At 37.8% G+C, this 13562-nt stretch overlaps 2 protein-coding genes across 3 annotated transcripts; both read left to right on the top strand.

Moving 5' to 3' along the window:
* Nucleotides 1-615: 615 nt before the first annotated feature.
* On the top strand, nucleotides 616-4753 carry LOC137591645 (L-rhamnose-binding lectin CSL3-like). Of its 2 annotated transcripts, none has more exons than XM_068309777.1 (9): nucleotides 616-694; nucleotides 776-808; nucleotides 1184-1231; nucleotides 1591-1726; nucleotides 2287-2402; nucleotides 2485-2535; nucleotides 3832-3952; nucleotides 4445-4559; nucleotides 4659-4753. In XM_068309777.1, the coding sequence occupies exons 1-8, from the start codon at nucleotides 664-666 to the stop codon at nucleotides 4554-4556; spliced, it is 648 nt and encodes a 215-aa protein (XP_068165878.1). In that variant the 5' UTR covers nucleotides 616-663; the 3' UTR covers nucleotides 4557-4559; nucleotides 4659-4753. The 2 variants fall into 2 exon arrangements, with proteins under 2 accessions (XP_068165878.1, XP_068165879.1); XM_068309778.1 differs by having other exon boundaries at nucleotides 4662-4752.
* Nucleotides 4754-6134: 1381 nt separating this feature from the next.
* Nucleotides 6135-12945, top strand: LOC137591120 (L-rhamnose-binding lectin CSL3-like). Its single transcript, XM_068308886.1, has 10 exons — nucleotides 6135-6242; nucleotides 6741-6859; nucleotides 6954-6986; nucleotides 7081-7134; nucleotides 7282-7420; nucleotides 8997-9112; nucleotides 9237-9287; nucleotides 9535-9658; nucleotides 10965-11079; nucleotides 12900-12945. The coding sequence occupies exons 2-9, from the start codon at nucleotides 6829-6831 to the stop codon at nucleotides 11074-11076; spliced, it is 660 nt and encodes a 219-aa protein (XP_068164987.1). The 5' UTR covers nucleotides 6135-6242; nucleotides 6741-6828; the 3' UTR covers nucleotides 11077-11079; nucleotides 12900-12945.
* The last annotated feature ends 617 nt before the right edge of the window (nucleotides 12946-13562 follow it).

Below are 13562 nucleotides of genomic sequence, written 5' to 3'. Positions count from 1 at the left end.
TTCTAGCCTGGGTTTGAGGGAAGGATGGATGGATCGATCACAGTTCTTGGCTACCACCTTCAAGTATGAAATCTCTAATTTAATTAATTTAATTTTTAATTTTAAAAAACTTGACTGATTCCTGGGGGAAAATTATTAATCCACTCTAACCCGAGAATAGAAACGAAAATCCTACGGTCATTGGACGATCCACTCCACCAACTGAGCTAAAGACCCTTTTTCCAAAGCTGGTTTATGATTTGGAATATTTTACCAGATCACACGTTTTTTCAAGCTTTATTCCATCATGTCTGCATATTTACAAATGCATTCATTTACTATCTGGATCGTGAACAAAGTGAGGGCGATACTGGGTTATATCCATCACCCCATTACTATTTTCTCGAGCATATCCAAGCAAACATTTGAGTGAATGATTAAACGATTTATTGTGGGAATTCTGTTCAACTGTTGTACTTGGAAGCAGTGAAATGAAATTCAGCCACCAGCAAAAAGCAATGATTAATTATGCAATTTTTTTAATATTTACGTCTATTTCCATGTCACTGTTGCTTTTGTAACGGCTTTTACTTCTGTATGCATGGTGCTCTTTTTAGGGTGGGGAGGATACTGTATAAAAGTATCCAGTCTGCTGTGGAATCCTCACTTGGGACAACCAACAAGATGGTTTTCACAGGACTGATAATCACTGCATGTGAGTTAACGACCAGTTTTGATGATGGTTCATGTTTATTATGAGATTAATCAGATTTTTGGAATATTCTCTATGTTTTAGTCATTGCAGCTGCTGGCTTTTGGTCCTCTGAAGGTAAAGTATGATTTTTTTTGTTTTTGTTTTTCAAATCTGATTTTATTATATTTTTTGTTTCTTTCAATGTTCCTGTCGTGGTCATGAATCACAATGAATAAAAGAAATTATGAGATAATTCTTTTAATGTGCATTATTTTGTAAAAACACACAACAAAACAGATGAAAAAGTGTGTCGATTCTGAGAAAAATACATGAAAGGATGAAACCTCTGATGGATAGAATAGAATCAATTCTAACATCCCTCAACTCCACTTTGCAGACAAAAAATAAGCGGCACAAAAATAAATCTGCATAAGTGTTTGAAGTTATGAACTTTCTTATATTTATCTTCTTTACTCATACATTTCCTCATTTTCTTTTATTTTTCTGCAGCATATTTTCACCTGGCATGTCCTGGTTTCAACAGTGAGCTTTCCTGCCGTACGTATTATAATGTACTTTAACATTATATAAAGTGAATACTCCCATAACTCACTTTCTTTCTCATGCTTCACATCATCTCTTCCTGCTCTTGACATCAGGCACTTATTATCTTTTTGCTTTTTCATCATTGTTTTGTGTATTTCTCAATGTCTTCTGATTTTTGTTCACTGATCTATTGTACCTATCTGCGGCACTTGTTAAAATGGTTTAGCCTTGTTCTGACTGAGTATGACTCCCTAATTACTGTATCACATGAATTACTGTGCCTCTTCTACAGAGGTAATTTTGCCTTGCACAAAGTGTTTTATTTTTGTGAGCACCATGTTGTAACCAAAGTGTTTTCTCCACTCTTTCAGCTAAGGGAAAAGTTATTCGAATTACCAATTTAACCAATGGACCCGCAGACAGCGTTGATTGCAGTGCTCAAACCACACCTGTTCAGACAAAATCCACCTGCTTACACCCAGCCATGTTGCGTTGGTCACGGTTTATGTAAGTTCACTCCTTTTTGGGTGAAAAGTAAAGAGTGTTAGGGCAGGGGAAACAAACGTTTAAGCACCAAAACTAATGTCATATAAAATACAAATATTATATATGGACTGTCTCTACTTTAATCATGTATTTGTGGTATTTTAGAGCTTGATTAGTTGTTTGTGCTTTCATCTTTAAGTGGCAAAACTTGTTATGGTTTCATTTCAGGCTCTCATGTCATCATTGAATCATATGAATGACTGATCTGTTAAATCTGTTGACTGACCGTCAAATGCTCAGGAGGCGATCTTTACATCTATCTGTGCAACTCTGTAGCACCTTTACTAAAACAAATTTTATATGCAAACTGTTTTTATGTTCTGGGTGTCACTCTGTGAGGCTGCTCGTGAGAGTTGCATCTTTGTATGTTGTGACAACGTTGAGGATTGAGTCCATTACCCTGAAGCCGTCGAGCACAATATTTAAATGAAGTTAAACACTGTTTTTTAAAGAAATGATAAAATTGCCTGTGTGCAGACACACTCTAACATATGAAATAATTTTAACTGCAAATTCCATAGCTGTGACAACCTGGAATACTGCAGACTGCCCAAGCCTCATCCTAGAATGACTATGTGTAAATCATCAAAGGACTTCTTCCTTCAGTTCGTCTATGACTGTGTAGACAGACAGAAGGGTAAGTGTCATGATGGAGGAGTTATTGGTGGTTATCAGAAGATCCAGTTAAGCCCATATAGTAACTCTTTATCATTTCACAGGTGAGAAATCCATTGTTGCATGTGAAGGAGACAAGTTAGACATTCAATGTGGTAAGAAAGTATCTGTAATTCTGCCAATATAGAAATATTTGGTCATTGAATTTATACATTGTATATATATATATATATATATATATATATATATATATATATATATATATATATACACACACACACACACACACACACACACACCCTCGCTCATCAACGCTCGCGACTTAACCTCATCACGGAGTTTTGGTAGGCAGTCACATGATACCGTATGCACATTCTATTGGCTGATGATATCCAGAAGTGTGCTCGGTTCTGTGAGTCTCGGACTTACGTGAGACACAAAAGTGCTTTAAACAGTCAATAAGAGTGTGGGGAGAGGGAAAACAGATGGAAAGTGGATTAATATCACGATGGGGAGTGTCTTAAACGTTTAAATTAGCGTAAATGATAAGATAAATAGTTTGTCACTGTATCGCGGAAATCATTAGGCTCAACAGTCCAGAGCAATGGAGAGTCTGGAAAAGAGGTGAAGAAGCGTGTACAGGCAGGATAGAACAGGTGGAGAAAAGTGTCAGGTGTGATGTGTGATAGAAGAGTGTCAGCTAAAATGAAAGGAAAGGTGTACAAAACTGTGGTGAGACCAGCGATGTTGTTTGGTCTAGAGATAGTGTCACTGAAGAAAAGACAGGAGACAGAGTTGGAGGTAGCAGAGATGAAGATGCTGAGGTTCTCTCTGGGAGTGACCAGGAAGGATAGGATCAGGAATGAGTACATCAGAGGGACAGCACATGTTAGAGGTTTTGGAGATAAAGTCAGAGAGGCCAGACTGAGATGGTTTGGACATGTCCAGAGGAGAGATAGTGAATATATTGGTAGAAGGATGCTGAGTTTTGAACTGCCAGGCAGGAGGCCTAGAGGAAGACCGAAGAGGAGGTTTATGGATGTAGTGAAAGAGGACATGAAGGTAGTTGGTGTGAGAGAAGAAGATGCAGAAGACAGGGTTAGATGGAGGCAACTGATTCGCTGTAGCGACCCCTGAAGGGAAAAGCCAAAAGTAAAAGAATAATAGAAATGTATTGAAAAGAAATATTTGATTTCAATTGAAAGCGCAGCTTTTCAGTCTTTACTTACAGTTTCTCGGATGCAGATTGGTTGAATACTTTTTTAGATTTGGTGGTTTATTTCCCCATGTCTGTAACTGGTTCCACTTCCTCTACCCCACCCACTGACCATCACACCATACCAGATGATTATTTGCAGAGTGATGGCAATGTTTTGGATTCGTCAAACTTATGCTAAAATTTTTCCGATTAATTCTAAAGTTTATATGACACACTTTGTCTTCATCTCCAGAAACTGGAGCAATTCGAATCCAGAAGGCTGCCTATGGACGCTTTGACCAGAAAACATGTACGGAGAAACCTTCGACAGCTACTTTCTGCCATTCTCTGACTGTTGGATTCATGATGTCAGGGTCAGTATCCGTTCCAAATAACAAAAATGTTTTAACTGTTGTAAATGGTGCACAGACATTTATACTCAATTGTGATGGTTTAAAATAGCTATTAGAGAGTTGCAGTAATTAGGCAGTATTTAATTATGAGATGAAAAATATGTAAATTGCACGGACTTTACATATCTTTTTGAATAGATTCAACATTTTATCAAACACATGTCAAAGCCTGCTGATTCCAGCATATCAGGATTTTTCATTTAGATATTTATACATAATAGTTAATAACATTATGATAGTTAGGACAAAGAGACCAACCAACAAGATTTGGAAAGTTGGTCAGACAAAAAAAGCAAGTTGAAGATTCTTATTCTAAGATTGTAATTCATTAGTTGTCGTCCTATATTGTAGAAGCAATTGTTAAAAACGACTTCTTTGTGTTGTATGACTATGGTTTTTTGCTTTGGAGATGCAGTCAGATTTTCTAGATCTTCCCGTTGAATTTCTCCTCAGTTGTGAAGGACTGAAGTCATGCTCACTTGAAATCAATGACGACATGCTTGGAAACACAGCATTCTGTGATGAGAGTAGAAAATACCTTCTCCTGGACTATATCTGTAAATGATTGGTAAGTCGACTTAAAGGCGTGTGCAGTTCCCAGTTTTATATATTGTATGCCTTGCTTTTCCTGTGTGATGTGATGCCAAACATTTTTTTGTACAATTAGCAGAACTGTTCCTGACATCAGCATCGCAGAGGAGGTGCAAATTGTAGTTTTAGAAGTGAAGAAAACAAAGAAAATCAAATAAAAATAATGAGCATCCACTCATTGTTATGTGTCCTCTCTAATAAAGCTCTGTCCACATAAGCATATTCAATTACATTTTTGTATGACAGCCAGTACTGCTGTTTCCATCAGGCAAAATTATTTTACAGATGGGATCAGCTGGAGCTGTATTGAAAAAGCCACATCAGGTGAAGTAATTTGCTGCCCTCTTCTGATCAACAGAAGTATGGTGACCTTAATTTGATCTGCTCTTTCAAGACAATTCTTTGAAAACTACTGGAATGAGAGAGTCTATTATTTTCACAAAAACAACATGCAGAAAAATACAAACCACATTCAGGCTATCCAATTCAATGTCACCGATCGACCAACTTCAGATAAATGACAAAACAGAGGATTCAAATGATGGTAAGGGGAAGGTCTCAGTTATACAGTATATAATGCAAAATGCCAATCCGTTATGACAATTATAATATTACAACAACTGTAACAACATTCCCAAAAATGTTTTCATGGACTTAAAATTAAGACACCTTTTAACATCATAGGACCAGAGAAATAATTAATGGCATTACAGTTGGTTGGGAAGAAAAAGTTGACCACGTGAACCCACTCCATTCCTAAATATTGTACCCACATACCGTAAATTCCAGACTATAGAGCGCATCAGAATGTAAGCCGCACCAACTAGATATAAAAAAAAAAAAAAGTGCATACAGTGAACAGGCAGCACTTGTCGCAGGCATCAAGGTGTTGTAACATGAGATATTTACAGTGAAAAATGATACACAGATTTTTTTAATTTTTAATTTAGTAAATGCTGAGCAGCACAGTGGCGCAGTGGATAAGGTTGTCGCAGCACAGCAAGGTGAATTGGCAGGTATTAAATTGGCCATAGACGGTCGTGTGCGCATGCGTGCTTGTATGTCTTTCTTCATGTGGCTCTGCGGTGCACTGGCATCGCACCCAGAGTGTCCCCTGCCTCATGCCCCCAGTCAGCTGGGGTAGGCTTCAGCACCCCGCAGCAGCGGACAAAAGCGGGTCTAATAGTAGATAGATACTGGTAATATCGACAACTACATACATATTGCAAAGTCATCTTCAGTATCAGAATTGAACAGCCTGAAGGTGTATAATCACTTCACCACACACTTTCTTGGTGAAAACACAGGAACCTACCAGCAAGTCATTTGATCTCTATCTCCATTGTCCTCCTGTGCACTAAAAACATTGAAGTCCTCTTCTCCAGTGACTCAGACCACGTCCACACGGTGCCGGAACTTTTTGAAGACGCAACTTTTTTCACCCTGCATAGAAAAAGATTTGCATCCAAACGACAGCGTTTTCGAAAAAATCTCCATCCACACGTATCTGCATCAGTACATTGATCAACATGTTTATCAGCAGAACAACTCAGAGAACGACAGGAGAGAGGACCGGGACGTGTGGAAATTCACGCCGTTTCCTCCTGGAGGACGACCTCCATCACAGAGTTCTCCCACCAGCAGAGCTTCAGTGTTAGAGGTAGCATCACTAACTCAACCCTTAACTCTGGCCCTCTACATTTCAGGTCCCTCCTGAAATATGGAGGGCAACTATCCCTTCACATTTAGATGTATAAGGCCAATAACAATGGTCTTGTCTCTGATACACTAGTGGAGACAAAATACTGATGAGTATCATCATGCTTATGTTGGACGGCTTGTCATCTGTCGCGTATATTATTATGAGCTTGTACAAATATTCACAGGTGTTGGAGAGGTGAACAAAATGAAAAAAATAAATATTGAATTTGAAAGTGCAAATTTGACCTGTCGTTTTGCATACTGAGAATTCCAGCAGGAATTCAAAAGATGAATGACGTTCTCCATCATCACTCAACAGTTACGTAAAAAAACATTCATTCATGAATTTTGGAATGTATGAACTATACTGTGCTTAATAAAGGAAAGTAAATACTACCTGTACATGTTACTTGCCTAAGAATGCCATTGTCAAAATTCTGTTTTGCGCTCTTTACAGAACCCCAGGAATGTCCACTTGAGTTCAGAGGAAATTGCATAAAAACACACGTACTGCTGCATTCTCTCCACTTGCAACATCGCACAACATGCTTTTCGCAAAACTGACAACCCTCGCCTGTGAGTATATGACTCATTTTGTCAGTAAGCTCGATGATGGTGCAGGTCCTTCATGGGACTCATTTTATTATTGAAAATGTTCCACATCTTTCAGGTCTGGCAGCTACTTGGTTTTCAAGCTCTGAAGGTAAGTGATCCCAATGGTTTTCATTCCACTACAATTTCTGGTGATTGCATTGTGCAGCATCACTGTTGTTTATTGTATATATTGTTTTTGCTAGCAAATGCATTCTACGATGTGACGTGTCCTGGTGTACAGGCTGACCTGAAATGCCGTATGTATTCTGTTATTCTTTTAGAAACACCATCAAGAAAATAATTTTGCTTCTGCAAACGCCCTCTCTCTCTAAACCTTCTCATCCACTCTTACCACTGGAACTGTCAGTTTTTCACTTTGTGGTCCTTGTTTCCTGTTCGTTCAGCTGTTGGACAAGTCATTGAAACTGTGAGCGTCAGCTATGGCAACAAGAATGACATCGACTGTAGCATCAGAGACCAACCAGTTGCAGTCTCAACCAATGACTGCATAGAATGGATGGTTTTAGGACTGATGATTGAACGGTAAGTTTTCTACTCTCTTTCAACTAAATATATCACAATAGGATTTAGTTCTCTATATAATATTTTTCAAAATGGTAACAAGTCAGTTTTAGATGGTTAAGTTAACAACATCTATACCTAAGACATTTCTTTGATATTCTATGAAATGCATTGCAAACAAGAAAACTATTCCATTAAAAGTATACATTCACAAAGATCACTGTTAATTCAATCGAGCCCATTTTGCTTCAAAATGCAAAAAGAAGAAATGGGAGTGAGACAAAAAATTTTTTTGAATAAGCAATTTATTGCAAACAACCATTATGCTGAAATAGTCTGTTCATCAGCTAATCAAAAGTTTAAGATCACGGCCTTGAAAAGCTCAAATCTTCACAAAAATGTGTATTAAGTATCATTTTCTGTCAGACATTCACATTGTTATGACATCCGGATGGCAAATACAAAAAAACCTTGTCTCTTAGATCGTGTTTGGATTGTTTAGCCGCATCAGCAAGGCTTCTTCCAGCATGCCATTGCTGCTGAAGTTGAAGTAAGACAGTCATTTTGACTTCTTAAAAGATCCTGAGGGTTATAAGGAAAAAAGTCAAGAGGTAGACCCAAAAAATTTCACCAGCCCCAGTCTGAGGGATCCAATTGGCTGTCTGTTGAGACACAGGATGAACCTCGACCCAAATTAAACTGGTCACTGGTGCCAACTGCAGTTTTATTCTCTAATGAGAAAGAATTTAACCGTGACGGTCCTGATGACTTCTAAACGTGACTGACATGACCAGGAGATTCACCTGAGATGTTTTTTACATGGCACAGTGGAGGGGGCGCCATCATGATCTGGTTGACTTTTTAATTCAATGGAACAATGGAGCTTCAGGTTGTGCAGAGGCATCAAACAGCAGCTGGCTATGTGGAGATGTTGCAGGGGGCATCCCTCAAGACTGAACGCCATCGTCTATGTGGTAATAACTTGGTTTTTCAACAGGACAATGTTGCAGTTCACAGCACACGACTGACAAAGGACTTCTTCCAGAGAAATAACATCACTCTTTTGAATCATTCTGTGTGTCTAAATCCGACTGAGAACATTTGGGGTTTAATGGCCAGGAAAGTTTACAAAAATGGACACCAGTTCCAGACCGTGGATGCCCTCCGTGAAGCCATCTTCATCACTTGAAGCAACATTTCCACTAGCCTCCTGGAAACACTAGCATCAAGCATGCCAAAATACATTCTTGAAATTTCAACATGAAAGCTGCGGCTACGCATCACTGAGAGTATTTTTGGAAATTTTATTTCTATTTTATGGTGGTGTTTTGGGATTTTTTTGAGATGTGGTCTTAAACATTTATCAGCTGATGAACAGCCTATTTCAGTTTAATGGTTGTTTGCAATAAATTCCTTACTCAAATTTTTTTTTTGTCTCACTCCCATTTCTTCCTTTTGCATTTTGAATTACTACTTACATTCTTGTTAAGATCAAACAGTGCAAAATGAGAATTCTTGCAATTTTTCAACTGGTCTTAAAATTTTGATCAGGTCTGTATTTCAATCTTTCGTGATAACAATTTTAAAATGTCTCTAGCTGCAAGGAGCTGAACCACTGCATACTGCCAGACCCTGATCCTGATCACTTTTTCTGTGATGAATCACCAGATAACTTCCTTCAGTACACCTACACCTGTAGAGATGAAAATCCTGGTGAGTGCTGAGAACCCCAGCAAAGATGCTGCTGGTGAACAGCAACATTGTTCTGCAGATTTCTGAAGTTCAAATTATTTTTTGATCACTTGGTAAAGTCCTACCTCTCCTTGTGTTTTGGCAGATGAAAAAGTCATTACGGCATGTGAAGGAAGTAACGCACACTTGAAATGTGGTAAATATGCATCTATAATTCAGTCCAGTCTGTATGAATAATTTACATATTTAAAATGGTATTGTTGGAAATATAATTTTACTTTAGAGTAGGTGTACTTGCACTGACTTGTAGCATAAATAGGTCAGACAATAGGATATGTCATTGAGATGTGTGTAAGACATTTTTTTGATTTGCATACTATATTCATGTTTTTAAATTAATTTTAGGTTCACTTAGCCTTGTCTTGCATCTGTTGTATCTTCAGAACAAGGAACTATTAGCATTAAGAAGGCCATGTTTGGACGTGCTGATGCCAACACCTGCACCGACACCCCTTCAAAGGATCTATTCTGCTCAAGTTATGGAGCTGAGCCTGTTGTAAAAAATTTGTGAGTACTGAATACAAATATGGAGCAATCCCAAATGAGAAAAAAGAAATTTTAACTCAGCATTGTGTTTTTCTTAGTAGTATATATTTGAAGTAGCAAAGAAATTACGCAATATTACACTAGTTGACTGAGAATATATTAATTCATTAATTCATCGTCTACCATTTCAGCCGCTGTAGTGGGTCGCGGCGAGCTAGGTCCTATCCCAGTTGGCATAGGGTGTGAGGCGGGGGAAACTGCGGGTGCGACGCCAGTGCACCGCAGAGCCACACAAACACACACACAAGCATGCACGCACACACTCAATCCTGCGAGCAATTTGGAACGCCCGATTAACCTGAAGCACATGTTTTTGGGGGTGAGAATAAGTTGGAGAACCCGGAGAGAATCCACGCAGACATGGGGAGAACATGTAAACTCCACAAACTTCTCCACAAATTTCTTATCCTAACATAGCAGATGCCTTACGCCATATTGTTCATGTGATTCCTTCTGGCAGATACACCGTGATTGGTTGAGTGCCGTGATTGGTTGGGCGCTTGATTAACTGGTAGTGGGTGAAGTTGGTGACAGTGTGAGACTTTTTTGAAGTGAACTTATTCAAATATATAGGTGGGGATACATACACACATTGTATATATACACATGTATATATATATATATATATATATATATATATATATATATATATATATATATATATAATATACAGTATACATATATACATGTATATATATATATATACATATATACTTTCATACATACATATATTTATACATACATACATACCTGTATATACACTATATATATATATACACTATATATATATATATATATATACACACACACATACATATACATATATACAGTACATATACACATATATGTGTGTGTGTGTGTGTGTGTGTGTGTGTGTGTGTGTGTGTGTGTGTGTGTGTGTGTGTGTGTGTACTTGACCGTGAAACAGACACAAGGACACACAAGGGGGCCTGTAAACATGCAGTATATACAGTAGGAGGTAGAGTGGTGGGCAGCTGTGAACAGGTGTGCCCCCACATGAGCAGCTTGTAGCACCTGGACAGTGCTCAAGAGGTGAGCTGTTACCTACCACTGTCAGTTCACACTGCAAGAGACTGGGTACCGGAAGTTGGATTCACCTACTGTCACACCTATAGTATTTATTACAGCACCAGTACGCCTCCTCGGTCTGGGACTACTATTGGCACAAAATAGCTGGTACACTTTGTCATTGTACAGTCCAAACACATTTGATTTAATCAATCTTTTCTTTTCAATTCATATTTAGCTGTAACGGCAAAGCAACATGCCAAGTACGAGCCATCTCCCATAATCTGGGTCATCCCAGTTACTGCGATGATCTCCCAAAATATCTCCTTGTGAAATATATATGTGAATAATAGGTAAGTCCAATGAAAGGCATGTACAGTGAATTCACATTACAGGTAGTCCTCAACTTAAACATAATTGGTTCAGAGTGATTGTTCGTAAGTTGAATTGTACGTACAGTAAGTCATTGTTCATTAAATTTCAATCTATAATGGCCATGTGAGGTCAATTAAATGCCATTACAGTAATCCCTCACTTATTCACGCTTCAAGATGCACGGCTTCACTACGTCGCAGATTTTTAGTCGGTAGTCAAGTGAGACCGTACGCGCTGCTATTGGCTGACAGGATTCGTGTGTGCGCCGTGTTCCGAGACTCACGGTTCCTCCTGCAAGTCTACTTTAATGCAAAAGTGTTTTCAACAGTCAATAAGAATGTGTAAAAAGGTAATACAGATATAAGGTGGTTAAATATCAGTATGGGGAGGGTTCATAAACAGTAAAATTACAGTAAATAATAAAATACTTTGTCATTATATCGCAGAAATTCATTTTTCACGTATGGTCTTGGAACGTATTAAACACGAGTAACGAGGGATTACTGTACTACACTAAAAAAGTGCTCTTCCCTAAGACTGACCAGAAACAATTAGACATTAAAACATCACATAATAACTTTAAATACTGTGGTACCATGATGTAACTTTTACGACTCTACCTCTGCAAACTGAATTTTATCCTAGGGGGTGTCGAGGCTAAGCCGAGGTTGAAGCCATTCAGTTGTTCCACCACACTTACGTGAAGGACATGCTAATGCACTTCCTGGTCATCAAAATCAAAGCAATCAAATCGCAAACCATTCAAAGTTCAGTATTCATCATCAGCGTAAGTTAATGTGTCTTGGCAGAAACCTAACCCAAAAATATTGGTTCCACATCATTCACCTCACATATAAGGAAACCTGACAACATTAAAACAGGTAAACAAGGTAAAAAGAAAAAAGAAAATAGAGATGTATTTTATTTTGTGTTCAGTCCTTCTAGATTATATGTCGGTTTAAAAAAAACACAGAAAAATAATAATCATGTTTAAATCAATTCACCCGACTTAACATCTGTCCACCACAAATTCTGGACTCGCAAAATCTCTAGCAAACTATTGAAAGCACCTAATATTATGTTACTTTATAACAAGTAATGAAAAAAACATGTTATCTTTTTAAAATAAAAACATATAGTTCCAATATCTACTGTTAGGAGTCACTCTTAAACCACGTGATTGTCATTAATTCAGATTAGTTTACTGTAAACTTTTGCACCTTACAATTAAATCCTTGAGAATAAAATGAAAAAACTCTCCACCAGTTTTTAAGCATATTGAACAACAACAGTCAAGTCAAATTTATTGATAAAGCGCTGAATCACACCTGAAGTCGAGTTGTGACTGACAGCAGGGCTAAAAATCCAGGGCACTTTTTCTATCACGAATGTTTTTCTGTAATACAGATACGTGGATCCTCTCTGTTTACCTCTTTAGAGTACAGCCACTCTTCAATACTTTAGCATGTAGCACGGCGCTTACATTTAGAGTGAAGGAAGAGGAGGACAAGGGATGAGCTATCGTCGGTTGAGGTCAGAATTGTCATCAGAGAAATGGTCACAATACCTTCACTAGCCTTCTTTTTATGATCAATGCTAAACAGTAAAGTATCCAAGGGAGCAGGATGCCTGACACTCTAAGATGCTCACAGACACAACAGCGAACAACTAAAAAAGGCAGGGACGAGTGTTGAAGCTGCGTGAATGTTTGTAAGTCGAATGTTTGCAAGTTGAGGACTACCTGTCCGTAAAAAAAATTGTGCCTTTCATGTCTAATGTTGTTTTCTTGCACATTTAGAACTGCTACTGATCCCAGAGGAGCTGTGATTCTACTTTCAACAGCCACATGACAAATATGATAAAATAAAAAACTTGCATCCGCTTACTGGTTTTGTGTATGTTTTAAGAAAGCTGCATCCACAAAAGTAAACTTGAGGAAATGTTTGCATTACATACAGTTCAACGTAACATAAGGAACAAAATCGACCCGCCAACAAAAGAATGAAGACTAGCTAAATGAATGAAAAATTTTCAAAAAGTTCATATGCATGTGTCATGGTGACTATATTTAGTTAATATGTATAGGATGGCTCAAACATGTTTCAAATTTCAATTAATATTGCATAGAAAATAGACTTGTTTTTAAAAGTCACTGTATATTTCACAATACCCCCCAGCCACTTTAAACAGCATATTCACACATTACATCCCTGATTGTTTTATTATTCAGGATTGAACACATCATCGAAGCACTTCCACCAAACACATGCATTTTTTAAAAAATCTTGTCATCTCCTCTCCATAGATTGCAAATTAGCAGTGAAATGAAATTCATCTTTCAGTATTCAAATCAGTGTTTCATCTTTTATGCTGACAAAAGTGACACAAGGAACACACAAGAAAGATATAACTGAAGCAAAAGGACATTATGTGGTTACCACTAGCTAGTTGTAAACTATAA

The sequence above is a fragment of the Antennarius striatus genome, chromosome 24, assembly GCF_040054535.1.
Source record: "Antennarius striatus isolate MH-2024 chromosome 24, ASM4005453v1, whole genome shotgun sequence".
NCBI lineage: Eukaryota > Metazoa > Chordata > Actinopteri > Lophiiformes > Antennariidae > Antennarius > Antennarius striatus.
The sequence above is the reverse complement of the archived record's forward strand: the minus strand, read 5'-3'. Positions and strand labels throughout refer to the sequence as shown.

Coding starts and splice junctions, on each gene's coding strand:
- LOC137591120 (XM_068308886.1), top strand. CDS start 6,829: ATGCTTTTCGCAAAACTGACAACCCTCGCCT. Junction 6,860..6,953: donor AAAACTGACAACCCTCGCCT/GTGAGTATATGA, acceptor CACATCTTTCAG/GTCTGGCAGCTACTTGGTTT. Junction 9,113..9,236: donor CTGTAGAGATGAAAATCCTG/GTGAGTGCTGAG, acceptor GTGTTTTGGCAG/ATGAAAAAGTCATTACGGCA.
- LOC137591645 (XM_068309777.1), top strand. CDS start 664: ATGGTTTTCACAGGACTGATAATCACTGCAT. Junction 809..1,183: donor TGGCTTTTGGTCCTCTGAAG/GTAAAGTATGAT, acceptor ATTTTTCTGCAG/CATATTTTCACCTGGCATGT. Junction 2,403..2,484: donor CTGTGTAGACAGACAGAAGG/GTAAGTGTCATG, acceptor ATCATTTCACAG/GTGAGAAATCCATTGTTGCA.